This window comes from Mustela nivalis (assembly GCF_964662115.1).
Source record: "Mustela nivalis genome assembly, chromosome: 2".
In the NCBI taxonomy this organism is placed as follows: domain Eukaryota; kingdom Metazoa; phylum Chordata; class Mammalia; order Carnivora; family Mustelidae; genus Mustela; species Mustela nivalis.
Genome location: NC_139021.1, coordinates 133,263,943 through 133,282,148, shown reverse-complemented (window position 1 = coordinate 133,282,148; position 18,206 = coordinate 133,263,943). Strand labels below are relative to the sequence as shown.

The 18,206-nt window shown below is 51.2% G+C and overlaps 1 protein-coding gene across 5 annotated transcripts in view; it reads right to left on the bottom strand.

Moving 5' to 3' along the window:
- CDH23 (cadherin related 23) overlaps positions 1-18,206 on the bottom strand; it is a 396,562-nt gene that overhangs the window by 22,154 nt on the left and 356,202 nt on the right. For all 5 annotated transcript variants that reach the window (XM_082715700.1, XM_082715695.1, XM_082715696.1 and 2 more), the window contains 8 exons: positions 10,691-10,912; positions 10,289-10,408; positions 9,455-9,635; positions 4,639-4,772; positions 3,946-4,155; positions 3,297-3,404; positions 2,122-2,224; positions 688-813 (listed from right to left, as the gene is read on the bottom strand). In XM_082715700.1, the coding sequence (XP_082571826.1) occupies positions 688-813; positions 2,122-2,224; positions 3,297-3,404; positions 3,946-4,155; positions 4,639-4,772; positions 9,455-9,635; positions 10,289-10,408; positions 10,691-10,912 (1,204 nt within the window). The remainder of the gene's footprint in view (positions 1-687; positions 814-2,121; positions 2,225-3,296; positions 3,405-3,945; positions 4,156-4,638; positions 4,773-9,454; positions 9,636-10,288; positions 10,409-10,690; positions 10,913-18,206) is intronic.

The window sequence follows — 18,206 nt, the reverse complement described above, 5'->3', positions numbered from 1 at the left end:
CAAAGGAAAAGGGAGACGGAGCAAGAACCAGCCAGGATGGGATAGAGAGAGAGAGGCAGGGGAGTGAAAGGGGAAAAAAGACAAAAGAGGAGCGGGAAAGACAACATAGTGACTTTCTACTCCAAAGGCTCAACAAACTGTTCAGGGAAGGCCCCCAGTGTCCAGTCTCCTGTAATTATCCTCTCCCTGGGTACCCTCTGCAGTGCTCCAGAGTCTTGCCTAGGATGAGGGACCCAGGGAGGAGCACTGGCCTGCTCGCCAGCATACCCCTCCCTGTTGTCTCTGGTCACCAAGCTGGCCTCCTATCCAGGACCAGACTGATGGGACACAGTCTCTGGGGAACTTTGGACGTGGTCTGAGGACAGACCTTTGGCCACTTCTGGTGAGCCTCTTCCCCTGGGCATGGGCAGATGGAGGGAGTGGGTATGGGGGTTCACTGCCTAGGCTGAGAGCTTATGTACCAGCAGGTCCCTTGGTTTGGCTCCGAGCCTCCTGCGGGCTCCTCCTGCTCTGCCCCACAGGGCTTAGTCCAGCTGCAAAGTGGGGCTGGTGAGGAGTGGGGTCCCCCTGGAGGGCCTGGATTTAGTGCCAAGGAGGGAGGCCCTGGGTCTGGTGGATGGCCACTGCCACCCCAGCGGGAAGCCCCGGTGCCAGGCTGGGAGCGCTGGGACGGCACAGAGGCCTCACCCGAGCTGTTGTCGATGTCAAAGAGGCCACTCTGGGAGCCCAGCAGCTTGTAGGTCACCACGGCGTAGACGTCCAGGTCCGCGTCCAGGGCCAAAATGGGCCCGTTGAGCACCGTGAGGGGGGTCCCTGGGCCAGGGGGAGAGGGGTCACTGTGGGGCCAAGCTGGCCCCCACCCACCCCTCCCCCACCCTGGCCCCGGTGAGCCATGGCTGACGATGGATGAGAGGGAGGGAGGTGAGGTGGACGGGGTGGGGGAGCCCTGGGCCAGGCTGCGGCAGCCTTGGCAGACTGACGCAGATGCCTGGGGAGCAGCCTCAAAGCCCTGCTGGGGAGAAAACACAACAGCGGTGAGCAAGCCCCTCGGGGCGCCGGGAGTGCGCCTGCCTTCCCAGCAGCCTTTGAGGGTTACTCCATGGGAGGGTTGGGGCTCCCTGAGCGTGTGGGCCCTGTCTAGCTATGCACGACCAGCCCAGGCTGTCCACACGGGTTCCAGATGCTCTTTACAGGGGTCTGGCTGCACCCGGTTAGGAATACCCGGCCCCTGCCTGTGTGTGGGACTGCACGCGCACGGTCACGGTCACGCGCACAGGAGTGCCGGCAGGTTGGGGATCCCGCTGCTTGTGCCTCTATCTGTTGCTGCTAGTGGACACGTTTGCACATGGAGTGTACTGTGTAGGCCCCTCCCTGCATTTCTGTGTCTCTGCACACCTCTGCCTCATGCAGGCCCATGCCATCACGTACGTGTGTGAGCATATACACAGGAGGGACTAAGAGAGCGGAGCGCACCCAGCCGGAGACAAGAAGCATTGTAGCTCATGTCTTTCTGAGTTAGAATCTGAGCTGCTGGGGCAGCTGGAGGAAGGGTGAGGGGGCCTCCCCAGAGGCACAGCAAAAAGGAGATTCTGTTCCTCTGAAGACAGTGAGGCCGGTCAGTGTGCTGGTGTAGGGAAGGGGCTAGGCTGGCCTCCCTGGGGCCCCTTGGCCTCTCTCCTCTGTTTATGTGTGTTCCCTGAGCTTCTGAAGCCTCTAGGATGCCCTGTGCTCCTGGGGTGAGGGAACAGGGAGGGGTGAGCTTACCCCCTTCCTGGGTAGTCTTCAGGCCTTAACTGTCCCTCTTGAGGGGGAAATGGGGTGGCTTTCAGAACACTTTGGGGACCAATGACCACAGCTGTCTTTTCCAAGTAGACCTATGGCCTCTTTGGTTGGCCCCCAAGAGGTGCAGTGACCCAGGGCCCACCAGCCCCTCAAGAGCGGTGCCCCTTCCTCCCCTCCACACCCCTCTACACCTGCTGGTCTCTGGTCAGCCACTCGGTGAGGCTGCCTCCCCAGCCAGGCTTCAGCAGGGCCCCTATCAAGCACAAGGGAGGCCCTCAGGCATCCGGGGCCCAGGGGGCACCCCAGCAGCAGGGGCTCCCGGGTGGGTCTGGCACCTACCAGCGGGAGAGTTCTCCATCACCTCCGCCTGGTAGGTGCTCTCAGTAAAGAGGGGATGGTTGTCATTCTCGTCTGCCAGAAAGATCAGCAGCAAGTCAAAATCCTGAGGGAGGCACAAGGGAGGGTTAAGTTGTAGACCATGTTCTAGCAAAATGCTCCAGTGGGGAGGAGGGCTGGAAAGTGGGGGGCCAGGGTGCAGAGGTAGAAGATTAAAAAGCCCACACTCAGGGTCCAGAGATTGGGGTTCAAGGCCCTGCCGTGGGGCCTTGGGCAAATCATTTCCCCTATCTGGACTGTTTTCTGGTCTGGCAAATGGGAATCCTAACTCCTTTCCCAGAGGTACTGTGAAGTGAACAGGATGGACAGGACCAGCATTTAATCATGTCCCATCACCTGGTAAGAAAGGACTTCAGGCAGGAAGATGACTGCTGGTTTTTAGACTCTGTAGGCCTGCCTGATACCCCAGTCCAGGCCCAACCAAACTCTCCCCCAGTGCTGTACCTTATATCTTTCAGAAACCACAGTTGGGTTCTTGTCTTAGAACCTCTCCGTAGCCCTGGATGCTATCTCTGTTACAGAGCTGAGCAGATCCAGACCCACAGGGAGAGCTAGCAGCGGTGTGTGTGTGTGTGTGTGTGTCTGTCTGTCTGTGTGTCTCTAGCCTTCCAGCTTCCTGACCCCCCACTCCATGCTGCTGTTTAAGGGCAAGTTCAGCAGCACGAGGTTTGTCATTGATGTCCCGCACCCGAATCCCCAGCAGCATCAGGGGCATGTTGGGGAAGAGGAGGAAGCAATGGGTGTGAGATGGGACAGGTGAGCAAGGGGGCAGTGATGGCTGGTGTGTGCCCAAGTATCAGTGGTTTGGGGACCAAAGAGGACAGCTGGTGTTGAGTGTTTGCCACATGCCAGGCACAGTGCTGATGACTGTATAGATACTGGCTCCTTCTAGTCCTTTCCATCACTTTGGGGCAGGGGAGGTTCTTCATTTTGCAGAAAAGAAGGAAAATGGGATAGGAGAGAAATCCACTTCTTGTCAAAGCCACTCATCCAATGACAGGTAGAACTGGGATTTGAACCTGGCACTGGTTCCCTTGGATGCCTGTGTCTCTAACCCCCAGGCCTGCTGCCTGCTGCCTCAGCACGCAGCCCTGCTCCCCCATGTCCTCTGGCCTCACCCTCCTGGCTATGCGTGGGTTCTCCGGGTTGTCCTTCACGGAAATGGTCAGCTTATACTCCGGGATCCGCTCGCGGTCCAGTGGCCGGTTCACGGTGATGACCCCTGTCTGGGAGGCAAAGGGCTGGTGAGCTGAGCAGCGACCTGGCCCCTATTCTGGGCTCTGGTCCACAGATGCCCAACTGCTTCACCTGTAGCTCCAGGAGTAGCTGTGAATTCTCTCCCTACATTGCCACAGATACGGTCTAGATGGCTATCATGGGCTGGCGGGGTCTTGACAGGGCAAGAGTGGTCCACCAATGGCCAGGTCTTGCTGTCTGCAAGGGGTAGGTCCTCTGAGAACCTCATGGGGCTGGAAGCGGCTAAGACTCCAAGAGGACAATGAGGACTTCCTGGTACATCTTGGTAATAAACCAAATGGAATTGAGGCTCTGGCTCCCTCACTGCACATGGCAAGGCTTGGGGGTGACAGGGACCCCAGAGGTGGCTTGGCTGCAAATCCAAGATTCCATGCTACCCAGAGACTCCCACATCCCATCACAGGACAGAGGCTCAAGGAAGAAACTGAGCCTGAAGATGCCCAGTGCCCAGAGCATAAAGCCTCTAAGGCTGGGTCCTCTGGTTCAGAAGGAAATCTGGGGGTCCCCTACCGTGGCATTGATGGAGAAGGCCCGCTCTCGGTTGCCTGCAGTGATGTTGAAGGTGAGGAGTGCGTTGCACCCACTATCGGCGTCGCTGGCCAGGATGCGGGTGACGAAGCTGGAGACGGGGCTATTCTCACTGATGGTGATGTTCATGGGCAGGTTCAGCAGCACGGGGTCATTGTCATTGATGTCTAGCACCCGGATCCCCACCAGCATCTGGCGTGTGTTGGGGAAGGGGAGGAAGTGACGGGTGCGAGATGGGGCAGGCGAGCAGGGGTCAGGGTGGAGATTGCCAAAGAAAAGGTGTAGGCAATCACAGAGAGAAGAAAGAGGAAGAGGAAGAGGAAGAGAAGGATAATAAAAAATGGCACAAGGATGAAAATGAGAATAAGAAGCAAGCAGAAAAGGCAAAGAGGCAGAACCAGGGCAGTGGCGGGGGGGTGGCGGGGGCAGGGCAGAGTGACAGTTGTAGAGGCCTGGCTGGCTGGGGTGGGGAGAGCTGTGAATGCCCACGGCCACCAGGCCCCAGGGAGCCCCGAGAGGCACTGGCTGGCCTGGTAGGGACTCTGCGGGTCTGGGCTAGCTGCAAGTTAGCCTGGGGCCTCTCTGGGAATGAGAGTAGGCATATAAATAGAAACCTCTATGGAGAGTTCAGGGGGCAGTGAGGACCTGCCCCTGGCATGGAGCCCCGAGACTTACCGTGGAGCTGAGGGGAGGTACCCCCCTGTCGCGGGCACAGACAGTCAGGTTGTAAAAGGCAATGGTCTCCCGGTCCAGCTCCACATCCTTTCGGACCCGCAGCACCCCCTCCACAGGAGAGATCACAAACTCCCCTGGGTGTTGCCCAGGAGAGGCTGCAGTGAGCTGGGAATGGCCGGGAGCCGTGGAAAGCCCTTGGCCTCTCCCTGCTTCCTCTATCGAGCCTTACTCACTGGGGGGGGGGGGGGGGGCGGGTGGCCAGCTGGGTACGCGGCCTCCCGTGCCCCCAGCTTCGGATCCTTGGGGAGCCTGGGCAGGGTGGGAGCAAGAGGGACAGATAGCTGCTAGGGCTGCAGGGGCTCATGGGCCCGCTTAGACCCCAGTGTGCCTGAGACGCCGGTTTGGGTCCCTTCCCTGGGCCTCACGCAGGGCAGGGACTGACCCTGTGTAAGACGGTTATGTTGAAAAAAGTGGGGGCCTCTTTCTACACAAGCACACTCTTACACTCTTGCTCAGAAACTGACTGATGGAGGTCTCGGGTACTTCGTGACGTGCAATCCCTTCCAGATACCATGTCTTGGAAAACGGGGGAGAGGGCAAAGCTTACCCCCAAGGGACGGCTTGCTGATGAGGAGGCATAGGACAGGGCAGAGCAGGAGTGACTGAGGTCAGGGAAGCCCCAGCTGCCCTCCATACAGCCCCGGTCTTGAGCCACAGCTGGCATGTCAACAGCATTTGGCCAGGCCTGGGGACCCCTCTTGGCCTCTAGTCAGACCTGACTTCTTTTCTTTTACGCTTTGGAAAGCCTTCAGCTGGCCCTCTGGCTTCAGTCTGAAAGCATCTACAGCAAGAACCTCAGATTCTCAGGCTGGCCTGGAAGGGACCCCGGAGACCATCCAGGCCCTTGTGTCCTCGGGAAAATGAATCGAGAGTCTGGAGAAGGGTGACCCCTTGTCTGAGCTCCCACAGCAAGTTCATTCTGGAGCCAGTACTCAAATCCAGGGCTCTGGGTCTCAGCCCACTGCATCCATTGGACAGTGGTCTTTCTAGAACCACCACCAGAGCAGACAGACCAGGATGGGAGGTTTGGGAGAGAAAGGTGAGGACAGGGAGTGGGTGGAGGGGAACAGATAGGAGCCCAGGTGGGTAGGAAAAGGGCAGGAAAGGTGAGTGAGGCAGGTGGGGTAGATGTGAGGAAGGGCGGGCTGCCTCTTTGCGTCCCCCCTGCCCTGGAACTGGGCCAGAGACAAATGGCACCTGCGGGAAAAGCCCAGATGGGACACTGACTTGCTTGTGGACATACAGCACGCAAGGCCACCGCAAGGGTGGAGGCCCTAATTGCCAACAATTCCCTCTGCCTGACCCTTCCTATCCTACCTTACTGCCCCTGCCCCCAGCCACTGCTGCTCTGACTCCACACGCAGCCCTTCTGCGGCCCCCCCCCACCCCTCACCCTCCCAGAGGCGTGGAAGCCATCTGAAGCAGGATTTCCTGAGCCTGACACTCCAAGGTCTCACAAGAACTGGGGATTCCCTTTCTTGGGGTTTCCCAGCCCTGTCTGGGCCCCTGACCATGGGTGAACAGATGGCCTTCAGCCCTTTCTCTAAAGCCAGCTACCCTCTTGAAGGAAGGAAACGGCTCTGAGAACTCAGGGGGCAGGCCTAAGGCTCTGGAGGGCCGGACCCAGGCTAGACCCCAGTGAGATCAGCTCACGAACTGAAGATCGGGGAGAGGGAGGCAGGCCGAGGACCCAGGATGCATTATCCCCAGCAGCTTACCCCCAGGAACTCCCCAGCATTCCACTCCTTTTGGAGGTAGAGGTTAAAAACAGAGGCTTTCCATTTGCCTCTTGACTTCACTCCCATGTGCCCTTGGGCATGTGACTGAGCTTTGCCTTGATGTCCTCATACGGAAAATGGGCCAATAAAAGGGTGGCACTGGGACTGGACAAGGCCTGGTCCACCTCCTGGGTGCTGGATCCAGGGCAGGTCTTGGTATGATTAGAGGGACCCGGAAAGGAGCCCAGGCAGTCCGCCAAGGGAATTGGGGCCTTCAGGGGGGGTGAGGATGGATGAGGGGTCAGAGGAGCAGGCTGTCCTGGAAGGGCTGCTGGAGGTTCCGAGAAGGCCAAGGCTAGAGGGAGGGGCTCCCAGGGATAGAACCTCTTTCCTGACTTGCTTGACTGCGTATATCCTCTGCAGAGCCTAGTAGGGCTTCCTGTCACCCCTGACGTCTCTCCACCAACAGGAGCCCCTCCAGGCTCCAGCTGCAGGGCTGGGAGCCGGGGGGGGGGGGTGGCCCAAACCGTCTTCACCTGTGGTGTATCACTAAGCCGGCTCTCCACGGAAAGCAGTCCTGACACATAGCATGTCAGGTTTTCAGGTTACTGCTGTGGTGTCACTGAACTTGGAGGTAGGGGGCGCTGTGGGGAGTGGACCCCGTGCCTTGTGGGAGCTGGTCAGGCACAACCCTAGCCTTCCCTAGTCTACCCTGCAATGGGGCAGTACTCTGTGATCCCGAAGTTATCTCTGGGCTCTTCCTTCCTGGGGGAAGGGGACCCCAAACTTCTCTTACTTCTCTGGGCAGTGGCAGGGGGTGCCTCTCAGTCTCCTGGGATGCCCCACAAGACCCTAAATTCCTATGGCTGACCATGATCATGTGTCAATTTAACCAGGAGGTCTGGCTCAGGACTCCAAAAGTCCACGGCATGGAGCTGTCTGCAGTGTGCTAAGATATAGGTGTACCTCACCTGTACCCCAAAGATATACCTGTACCCCAAAGCTGGGAGCAGTGAGGGCCTCTTGCTAGGAAGGGGGTCAGCCGCCTGCCCAGCTCCCACCCCTCGGTGAAGCTTCAGCAGCCTCCCGAACAGGCGCAGGGACTCCCGGGCGACGATCAAGCCTCCGTGGTTGTGAGAATAACAGAGAAAGTCCCTCGCTCTGCTGGTTTCGGGAGAGGAAGGCATGCGGTTTGGCCAGAGAAGGGATTTTGGGGGCGTGAAACGGTGGACTGACAGAATGGAGCGACCTCCTGCAAGCTCAGGCTAGCAGGGCCTCCAAGTCTTGCTCTGGAAGTGAGTTTTAGTGCCTGGACTGCAAATACAGCCCAGGTTCTGTGTTCTATCCTGGGAGCTCTCATCTGCCTCCTTCTCTGGTGCGGACCTCTCAGCTCATGGCTTTGTATATCTCCATGCTGACAGCTCCCAGCAGAGACATCCCTCCCGAACCCCTGGCTTGGGCGTCTAACCCCCACCTGCCATCTCACACCTCCTCTCACCTCTCCCCCTCACCTGCTCCCACCGCAGCCTCCCCACAGGCTGACGGTCATGCCCTCTCTCTAGTTGCTCAGACCGAAACCCTGGTGTCATCTCCCACTTTCTCCACATCTGATAAGTCAGCACATCCTGTTGGTTCCACCCCTGAAATACACGAGAGCCACCTACCTCACCGTCACCACCTTCGGTGCAACCAGCCTGATCCCAGCTACGCCATCTGTAGCCTGAGTGATTTTAACAGGCTCCTATGGTCCCTCCCGCTCCCACTCCTTGGCCTCAAGGGTCTGTTCTGAGCACAGGAATCAGAGTGGCCCTGGTCACATCTAAGTCAAATTGGGTACCTCCTGTGCTTCCAGCCCTCCTATGGTTCTCAGATCACTTGGCACCAAAGCCACATCCTCATCATGGTCAGCAAGACCCAAGAATGTCTGGAGCGACTACCACTCTGACCTCATCCCTTCCTGCTGCTCCTCTCACTTGACTTAGCATGCTCTGGCCTCAGGGGCTTTGCACTTGCTGTTCCCTCTGTCTGGAATGGTCTTCCCCAGATGTCCACATGACCTGCTCTGCTTTCCTTGAGGTCTTTGCTCAAATGTTACCTCCCTGGACATGTCCTCCCTGAGCACCCTATTCAAAATTGCAGCTTTTGCTTGGCACACCCCATCTCTTGGCTTTATATCTCTCCAGAGCCCTTAGCACCTCCCGATATACTAAGTTATCTGCTCAGTCACTTAGGTTCATCGCCTGCGTCTTCCTACTGGAACGTGAGCTAAGGACAGGAATCTGTGTCCATCTTGTACCGTCCAACATCCTCAGCACCTGAATTATGACTGGCATAGGGTAGGTGCTCAATAAATACTTACTGAATAGCCCATTGAAAATCCAGATGTTTCACAAAGATTTGGATTTCTAGATTTTGTCTTGAAGGTGGGAAGACCTAGCCCCTCGGGGCCTGCATGCTGACATAGCCACATCAGCAGAAGCTGAGCTTGGGTCCCATAGCCCCCACTACTCCCTGCTGTCCTACCTAGACCCCTTCCCACATGTGTGTCCCCAGCCTGGCACCAGCAAGCCTTGGAGTCTGGAATTCTGACTCTACAGAAATGAGCGGAAACTAACTTGTGGAACCGCTCAGGCTAGGGCCAACCCCGTTCTTCCCGAGGATGATCACTGAAGTAGCTGTGAAGGCTATGCCTGGCAACCAGATGTACAGAAAAATCCAGGTGCTGAATGCATCTCGGGGTCCGGAAGGGTTGGGGCAAGGATATTCATCCTTCCTCTGCCCTGGGGTCTTTCCTCTGGGTATGATGCTGGGGCATTTTCTACCTGATTCTCAAAGGGCGACCCTCCAAGGCTACTAGTCTCAGGTTTCAGAATGTTCTCTCATATCCCTGTGAGGAAGGGGTGGGGAGAAGAGTATTTCCGGCATCTTATGGGTTGGAAACTGAGGCCCAGAGAGTGCACGGTCACGGCTCCTAAGTGGGGCTGGGGAGAGGGTCACGGGTTGCGCTGCCCTCCACGTCTGGCTCAGGCCCCACTCACCCAGAGGGTCTCCATCCATGATGCTGTATTCCACCTGCCCATTGGGGCCCGAGTCCTGGTCGTGGGCCAGGAAGGTCCACACGCGGGGCCCCGGCTGGCCCTCGGTAACATCAAATGGTCCCTCATAGTCTCGGGGGAAGGTGGGCACGTTGTCATTGATGTCATTCACGTTCACGAGCACCTGGGGTGGTGGACAGGCTTCACTGGGGCTCCACGCTGGCTAGCCTGGAGCTGAGCCCAGTTCCCTCATCTGTAAAGTGGGTCTGATAATCCTGTCTCCTGGGGCCGATGCAAGGATTCTCTGGGATTGTGGAGGGAGGGGTGTGCCTTTTAAGCTATGCCTACAGATAAGTTATTGTCAGTGTCAAAGCCTTTTTATGGACATAATCACCATATTAGCATAATGCTCCGGACTTCTATTTACTGCCGCCCTACGGTCATTTCCCATGGTCTGCTCTGCCCACACTGATGAGCCTTCACTCTCTCCCTTTCATGGAAGAGGAAAGCGGGGCTCAGGCAGGTGAACTGACTTGCCTCGAGTCTTTGAGTGGAAGAGCAGGGAGATGAACTTCTGTTGGTTTGACCAGAGTTGGGGCCCTTCCCATGAAGGGCGGGGTGGGGGAAGGCAGGGGTCATCATCTGTCTGACAGATGAAGCTATGCAGAGAAGTTCAGTAAGCTCCTCCAAGTCACACAGCAAGTCTGGCTGAGTTGCCAAGACCTGGGCAGGGCTCTTGGATTTAGGAGTTTCTCCTGGACAATCTTCCCTTTGCCCCTTCCCCGTTAGAGCTTCCTGGGCCCTGTCCTCCCCCCATGCTGTGTCCCAGCCACCCACCGTGGTGATAGAGGTGAGGCGCTGAGACAAGATCGGGCACTGGTCTGTCGCAGTGACGGTCAGAGTGTAGCGGCCATGGCTAATCTCATAGTCCAGCTCCTTGGCGGCACTGATGACACCCTGGGGGGAAAACAGGGGGCAAGCATGGATCAGTGGGTCCCCGAGGACCAGCTTCTTCATGGGGAACCCTCAGACCAGGCACCCCTGCCTGGAGGTGTGCTCTGACACCTCAGCCATGATGGGGAGCCCGTGTTACCACCCCACCTAAGTCTGCTTCCTTCCACCCTGGCTGCCTCCATACTTTCCTCCCAGACTCCATCTTTTCTCCGTTCCCACCTCCCATAACATCACATCTGCTCCGCCAGCGGAGCCTCCTCGTAAACCCCACCCTCGGCTGCTGACCGTGTGTCTGTCGATACGGAAGGTGTTGATGATGTTGCCTGCGACAATGGCGTAGCTAACTGTGCCGTTGGGCCCCTCATCCGGATCTAGAGCCTGGATGGTGATGAGGGTAGCGTTGATTGTGTCTGGGCCCTCATCCAGTACGATTTCATAGTGAGGCTGCTGGAACACTGGTGCGTTATCATTCTCATCCACGATGGTCACGTACACGTGAGTGGTGGCCTGTGAAGAAGAGTGCGGTCAGGTTCTTTGCTAAAAGAGTGGAGGGGAAACTGACTGGATATTCTCCTAGGCTGGGATCACTCGGCATGATCCAGTACAGTGAGAGAAAGAAAGAAAGGACAGGCAGGAAGCCACAGGCTGGTAGAGGAGGAAATCACAGAGGTTCCTCCAAAAGCCAAGATAGGTAACTGTTTAGGTCCAAGATGGCACTGGTACCACCACAGCTTTGTCTATGTCCATGGCAGACATCAGTAATCAATCAAGGCTCTGCTGAGCTGAGATACAGCCTCATGGTCCTGGTCAGCCCAACAATTTAGTGATTAAAATTAGCATATGAGATGAACCCTAGTAACCACCCCCCACCCACAGCTTTGGTTGGGCCAGGGCCTTACTGACCTTGGGCCTCCTGCCAGATCAACAAAGGCATGAATGTGATGTACACAGCCCAACACAGTATTAAGCTTCACCCACTGTTCATGTAAATGGAAGAAATATGTATTTTTGGCATTTTTGAAAGGAAAGACATTAGGTTTGGGGCAGTTAAATGGGCAGAATTTGTTGAATCATGAAAAATAAAGCTCACAGAACATGACTTCATTGCAATAATATTTTCTGCAACATGTTCTCCTGCAATTGGCCATTTCTGGCTGATGCTTGGTCTAATCGGGCCACATGAAATATCCAGCCAGTTGGAACTCTGTGATCGGCGGCCCTCAAGAACCATAGAGAGATGACAGATGTGGCACTTTACCGGCAGAGTAAATAAATGGGAAAAGGAAATGAGCCACGTGCTGGTATTCTCTGTGCCTCCTGCTGCCCCCCTTTCATTCTCTGCTTCTCCACCTGGGAGGACATCCCCTGTGCGCCCACTCATCTGGGATCCCTTGCCATCTGGTTTCCAGATGGGTTTTACCAACAGGAGGTCCTGGTAGAAGCCGAAAGGAGGGAAGAAAGAGAGGTGGGGCATTTCTTCCACACTCCTTCCTTTCCTCCCTGCAGTTTGGTCAATGGTTGTGTTTTTCCTGCCGGATGGCCCTTCTTCCATGGCTCCAGCTCCCACCAGGGTCTTGCTACCTCATCTCCTCTTATTGTCCTTCCGGGTGCGTGGGTGGTAATGGCTTCCTGCAGTTGCTAGTCTATTGGGTGCTTCTCCAGCCCTCTGTAAATGGTCTCCATTAAACTCTCTTCATTAAACTTCTGAGTGTGCCATCTGTTTCCTGCCAGGACCTTGGCTAATACGAACCATAATTAGTGACTGATATAAGATAACAAGGTTATAATAACTGCAAAGATATCTGGGTAGAGAGAACATGGCTAGACCATTGCCAAGGCCACAAAACAGAAAGAATATAAAAAGCTGGGTATAGACAGCTTGTGCACATCTTTTTCCTGGAGCTTTGGAACCCACCTTGGATGGTTCTAGAACCACCTATGGAGGGGCAAATGGGCAGCAGACCTATAGCCAAGAAGACTTTCATTGCCCCTGGGGAGGCAATGAGTTCACTGAGCTGCAGCTGTGGATCTTGGAGGGGTGGGTGTGAGGTGGTGACTAAAGTTGTTTCCAAAGCAGGTGGGGTTGGCACCCTTGAAATGGAGCTCTGTGACCTTGGGCATATCGCGTTTTCTTTAGAACCTTTTCTGTTAAAATAGAATATGACTTGATATCTACAGTTGCTTCCAGCTCAAACATTCTGGTGTTCTGAGTCTGTTGTCATCAGTTACAGGGACTAAATCCCACCATCAGGGAGACATTCTTCTAGGTCTTAGAATCACAGTGGATCATTATTAAAGCAAGAATCACACAGAGAGGGGAAATGCATTATTTTAACATTGCTCAAACTTTTCTACCAGAGAGGTAACTTGCACAAACTGAGGAAGAGTCTGAAGTGTCTGTCTAAAGAAGGAAATAGCTTTGAAATTTCTCATGTTATCTTTGAAAGCTCAGATGGATTTTAAGAAATGGGCAGTAATACAATAATAGTAGAGGACTTTAATGCCTCACTTACATCAGTGGATAGGTCATCCAGACAGAAAACCAACAAGGAAATATTGGCCATGACAACAGGTTAGACCAGATGGACTTAATAGGTATATACAGGACATTTCATCCCCAAACTACAGAATACATATAATTGTTAAGTGCATATAAAACACTCTACAGGACAGATCACATGTTAGGCCACAAAACAAGTCTTAATTCAAGAAGACTGAAATCATATCAAGCATTTTTTCTGACCATGATTGTAGGAAACCAGACATCAGTTATAAAAAGAAAATTTTAAAAATCACAAATACATAAAGGCTAAACAACATGTTACTAAATAACCAATGGGTCAGTGAAGAAATCCAAGGGAAAATAAATACCTTGAGATGAATGAAAATGAAAACACAACTTTCTAAAATCTGTGGGATAAAGCAAAAACTGTTCTAGGAGGAAAGTTCATAGTTATACAGGTGGACCTCAAGAAATAAGAGAAAATCCCAAATAAACAATTTAACTTTATACCTAAAGGGATGAGAAAAAGAATGATCAAAGCCCAAAGTTAGTAAAGGAAGAAATAAAGATCAGAGTGGCAATAAACAAAGATTAAAAAAAACAACAGCAAGGTCAATGAAACTAAAATGTAGAAACATGTAACCTTCTGAGATGGAATTATGAGGAATCAGAAAATCTGAATAGGCTGATTACAAGTAATAAAATTTAATCAGTAATTTAAAAATTCCTCCCAAAACAAAAGTCCAGCACCAACAGTTTTGCAGGTAAATTCTGCCAAATATTTAAAGAGTTAATAGTTAGCCTTCTCAAATTATTCTAAAAAGTTTAAGAGGAAAGAATGCTTCCAAACTTATTTTATTAGGCTGGGATTGCCCTGATGCCAAAACCAGGCAAAGACACCATGAAAAAAGAAAATTACAGGCCAATATCCCTGATGAACATAGATGCAAAAATCCTCAATAATTAGCAGACTGAATTCAATGATACATTAAAAGGATCACACAACACAATCAAGTGGCATTTATTCCAGGGGGAGAGAATGGTTCAACATCCACAGAGCAATCAACCTGATACACTACGTTAACAAATTGAAGGATAAAAATCATATGATAATCTCAATAGATGCAAAAAGAGCATTGGACAAAATTCAACATCCATTTATGATAAAAACTCTAAACAAAATTGTACAGAAGGAACATACTTCATCATAATAAAGGTCATATATGAAAAACTATAGCTAACATCATCAATGATGAAAAGCTGAAAGGATGTCTAATCTTACCACATTTATTCAAAATTGAAAGTCTTAGCCACAGCAATTAGACAAGAAAAAGAAATAAAAGTCATCCAAGTTGAGAATGGAAGAAGTAAAACTGTTATTATTTTCAGATGACATGCTACTATACATAGAAAACCCTAATGACTCCACCAAAAAAACTATTAGAACTAACAAACAAATTCAATAATGTCACAGGATACAAAATAGACATACATGAATTGATTGTTTCTATATACTAATAATAAGCTATAAGAAAGAGAAATTATGAGAACAATCCCATTTACAATTACATTAAAAAAATACCTGTGAATAACTTTAATCAAGGAAGTGAAAGACCTGTATTCTGAATTCTAAGACATTAATGAAAGGAATTGAAGATGACATACAAAATATGGAAAGATATACCATGTCCATGGATTGTAAGAATATTGTTAAAATGTCCATAATATCCAAAGGAATCTACAGATTCAATGCAATCTCTATCAAAATACCAAAGGCATTTTTCACAGTACTAGAAAAAAGAATCCTAAAATTTGTATGAGACCACAAAAGACCCCCCAATAGCTAAAGCAGTCTTGAAAAAGGTCCAAATTGGCAAGATTGGGACCCCTGGTTTCAAACTGTATTACCAAGCTACAATAATCGTAATAGTGTGGTATCAGCACAAAAATAGACATACAGATGAACAGAATAAAACAGAAAGTCCAGAAAAAAACCTTAGGCATATATGGTCAATTAATCTATAATAAAGGAAGCAAGAATATACAATGGGAAGAAATTCAAAGTGGATCAAAGACTTGAATGTAAGACCTAAAACCACAAAACTCCTAGAAGAAAACATAAGCAGTAAGCTCTTTGACAGCAGTCATAGCATTGACAACAGTCATAGCAATATATTTTTTTGGCTTGCTCTCTTGAGGCAAGGGCAGCAAAGGCTAAAATAAACAAATGGGACGATAGCAAACAAAAAGCTTTTGCATGCAACCTTTTTTTTTTTTTTTTTGCATGCATCAACAAAACAAAAAGACAACTACTAATGCAAGAAGGAAATTGCAAATCATACATCCAATAAGGAATTAATATCTAAAATATATAAAAAAACTTACACAACTTAGCAACCAACAAATAGCCTGAATAAAAAATGTGCGAAGGGCTTGAATAGACATTTTTCTGAAAAGACACCCAGATGGCCAATAGGCACATGAAAAGATGCTCAGCATCGCTCATCATCAGGGAAAAGCAAAATCAAAACCACAATGAGATATCACCTTATACTTGTCAGTATGGCTTGTATCAAAAGGACACAAAAAATCGCAAGTGTTCTATATCAGTGGAACAGAATAGGAGTCCCAGAAATAAACCTACAATTATATGGTCAATTAGTCTTCAACAAAGCAGGAAAGAATATTCAGTGGGGGAAAAGATAGTATCCTCGACAAATGATGTTGAGAAAACCGGAGAGCAACATGCAAAAGAATGAAACTGGACCACTTTCTTACACCACACACAAAAATAAATTCAAAATGGGTGAAAGACCTAAATGTGAGACCTAAAACCATAAAAATCCTAGAAGAGAGCACAGACAATAATGTCTCTGACATCAGCTGCTGCAACATTTTTCTAGATACCTCTCCTGAGGGAAGAAAAATGAAACCAAAAATAAACTATTGGGACTACATCAAAAGAAAAAGCTTCTGTATAGGGAAGGAAACAATTAACAAGACTAAAAGGCAACCTATAGGATGGGAGAAGATATTTGCAACTGATGTATCCAATAAAGGGTTAGTATCCAAAATACATACAGAACTTAAACAATTCAACACTCCCAAAACAAATAATCCAATTAAAAAATGGCAGAGGGGTGCCTGGGTGGCTCAGTGGGTTAAGCCTCTGCCTTCGGTTCAGGTAGTGCTCTCAGGGTCCTGGGATCGAGCCCCACATGAGGCTCTCTGCTGAGCAGAGAGCCTGCTTCCCCCTCTCTCTCTGCCTGCCTCTCTGCCTCCTTGTGATCCCTCTCTCTTTGTCAAATAAATAAAATAAAATCTTTAATAAAAATGGGCAGAAGAAGTGAACAGACATTTCTCCAAAGAAGACATCTAGATAGCTAAACAAGACACATGGAGAGATGCTTGATATCACTCATCATCAGGGAAATGCAAATCAAAATCACAGTGAGATACCAGCTCACACCTGTCAGAGTGGATAAAATCACACACACACACACACACACACACACACACACACGCACACACACACGAAACAAATGTTGGTGAGGATGTGAAGAAAAAGGAACCATTGTGCATTGTTGGTGGGAATGCAAACTGTGGAAAGTAGTATGGAGGTTCTCCAAAGAGTTAAAAATAGAACTACCCTATGATCCAGTAATCACACTACTGGGTAGTTTTACCCCCAAAATGCAGAAAAACTAGTTCCAAGGGATACGTGCACCCAGATGTTTATGGCAGCGTTGTTTACAGTAGCCAAATTACGGAAGCAGCCCCAGTGTCCACTGACAGATGAACGGATAAAGAAGATGTAGTGTGTATATACAATGGAATATGACTCATATAACTCTTGCCATTGTGAACACATGGATGGATCTAGAGAGTTATCATGCTAAGTGAAATAAGTCAGATAAAGAAGGAAAAATGCCGTGTGACTTCATTTACATGTAAAATGAAAAACACAAACGAACAATCCAAACAAAATGAAACAGAAACGGACTTCTAGATATAGGAACAAACTGCTGGTTTCCAGAGTCGGGAGGGGTGGGGGGGCTGGTAAAATAGGTAAAGGGGATTAAGGGGTGTGAACTTCCACTTACAAAATAAATCAGCCACGGGGATGAGACATACAGCATAGGATAGGGGCTGGAGGCAATGACAGTACAATAATGTTGTACACTGATAGATGGTGACTAGTCTTATCACGGGGAGCACTTCACAGTGTATAAAATACCAAGGTGCTGGGATATCCGCTCAAGACTAGTAGAATATTGTATGTGAATTATATGTCCATAGGGGCGGATTCCTCAAGTGTGGGAGAAAAGATGACCATCTAGGAAGACCCTTGTGTTCATTTCATGGCTCCTCATGGTCCTGGGTGCAGCCGTGGGTGCTCATCAGCCACCAGGAGCCCCGCGTGGAGCCCTCCTGAGACCGCTGAGATGCCAGGAGAGCCTAAGAGTGCCATCTTGCAGGGAAGGGGTTTCCTTCCAGCCTCACAGATGGGGGTCGTGGTGCTGGGCTGTCCCACTTCCCCAAACCCCCAGAAGTAAGTCTCACCATCACGCAGGTTGCAGGGGCTGGGAGAAGGAGCCCCACAGAGCATCTTCTCTCTGTGACTGGGCCTCAGCATGGGACGGAAAGGGGGGTCTGACTTCCTGTGGCCTCTGGATTGAGGAGGAAGTCAGTGCCCCAAAGGCCCTCTCAGCTAAGTCCTTCCTGCCCTGGCCCTGAAGAAACCGTGTTTGAGGTTTCTGGACCATGCCTACACTTTGGGCAATGCCTCTGTGTCTCTCTCTGAGGCAAACCCAGGAGGGTCTAGTGGGCAGCGTGGCAGGGAGGAAGGAAGTGGAGGGAGCACAGCCAGGCCCCCTCAGGCGCTCTAGCCACTGCAGGAGGGGATGGCTAGGCAGTGGCTTCCCTCCTGATGACCCCATGCTCTCTTTATGAGGGCCTGGGGCCGCGGGAGTCTCATTTCAAGGGTGGTCTAGGTGAGGGTGGGTGTTGTAGGGTCTCACCTTTCAGTGACCCCCATCTCACCTCTGTCAGAGGCTGGCCAGGGATGGAAGAGGGCCCAGGATCCTCTGGGCAGAAGAGCTCACACTCTGCCAGAAGAAAAGCCCCTGAGCTGTTTTCCAAAGTGGGGTCACAAGGTCAGGATCATGATGAAGGACCCAGTTATATCCTGACAGTCTCTGGCCCATCTCAGGGGGACTGGGTCCGGGTCAATGTCATCTTGTAATAAAAGCACGACACCCACCTTTCCTCTGTACGGGCTTCCCGGTCCCAGAGTGA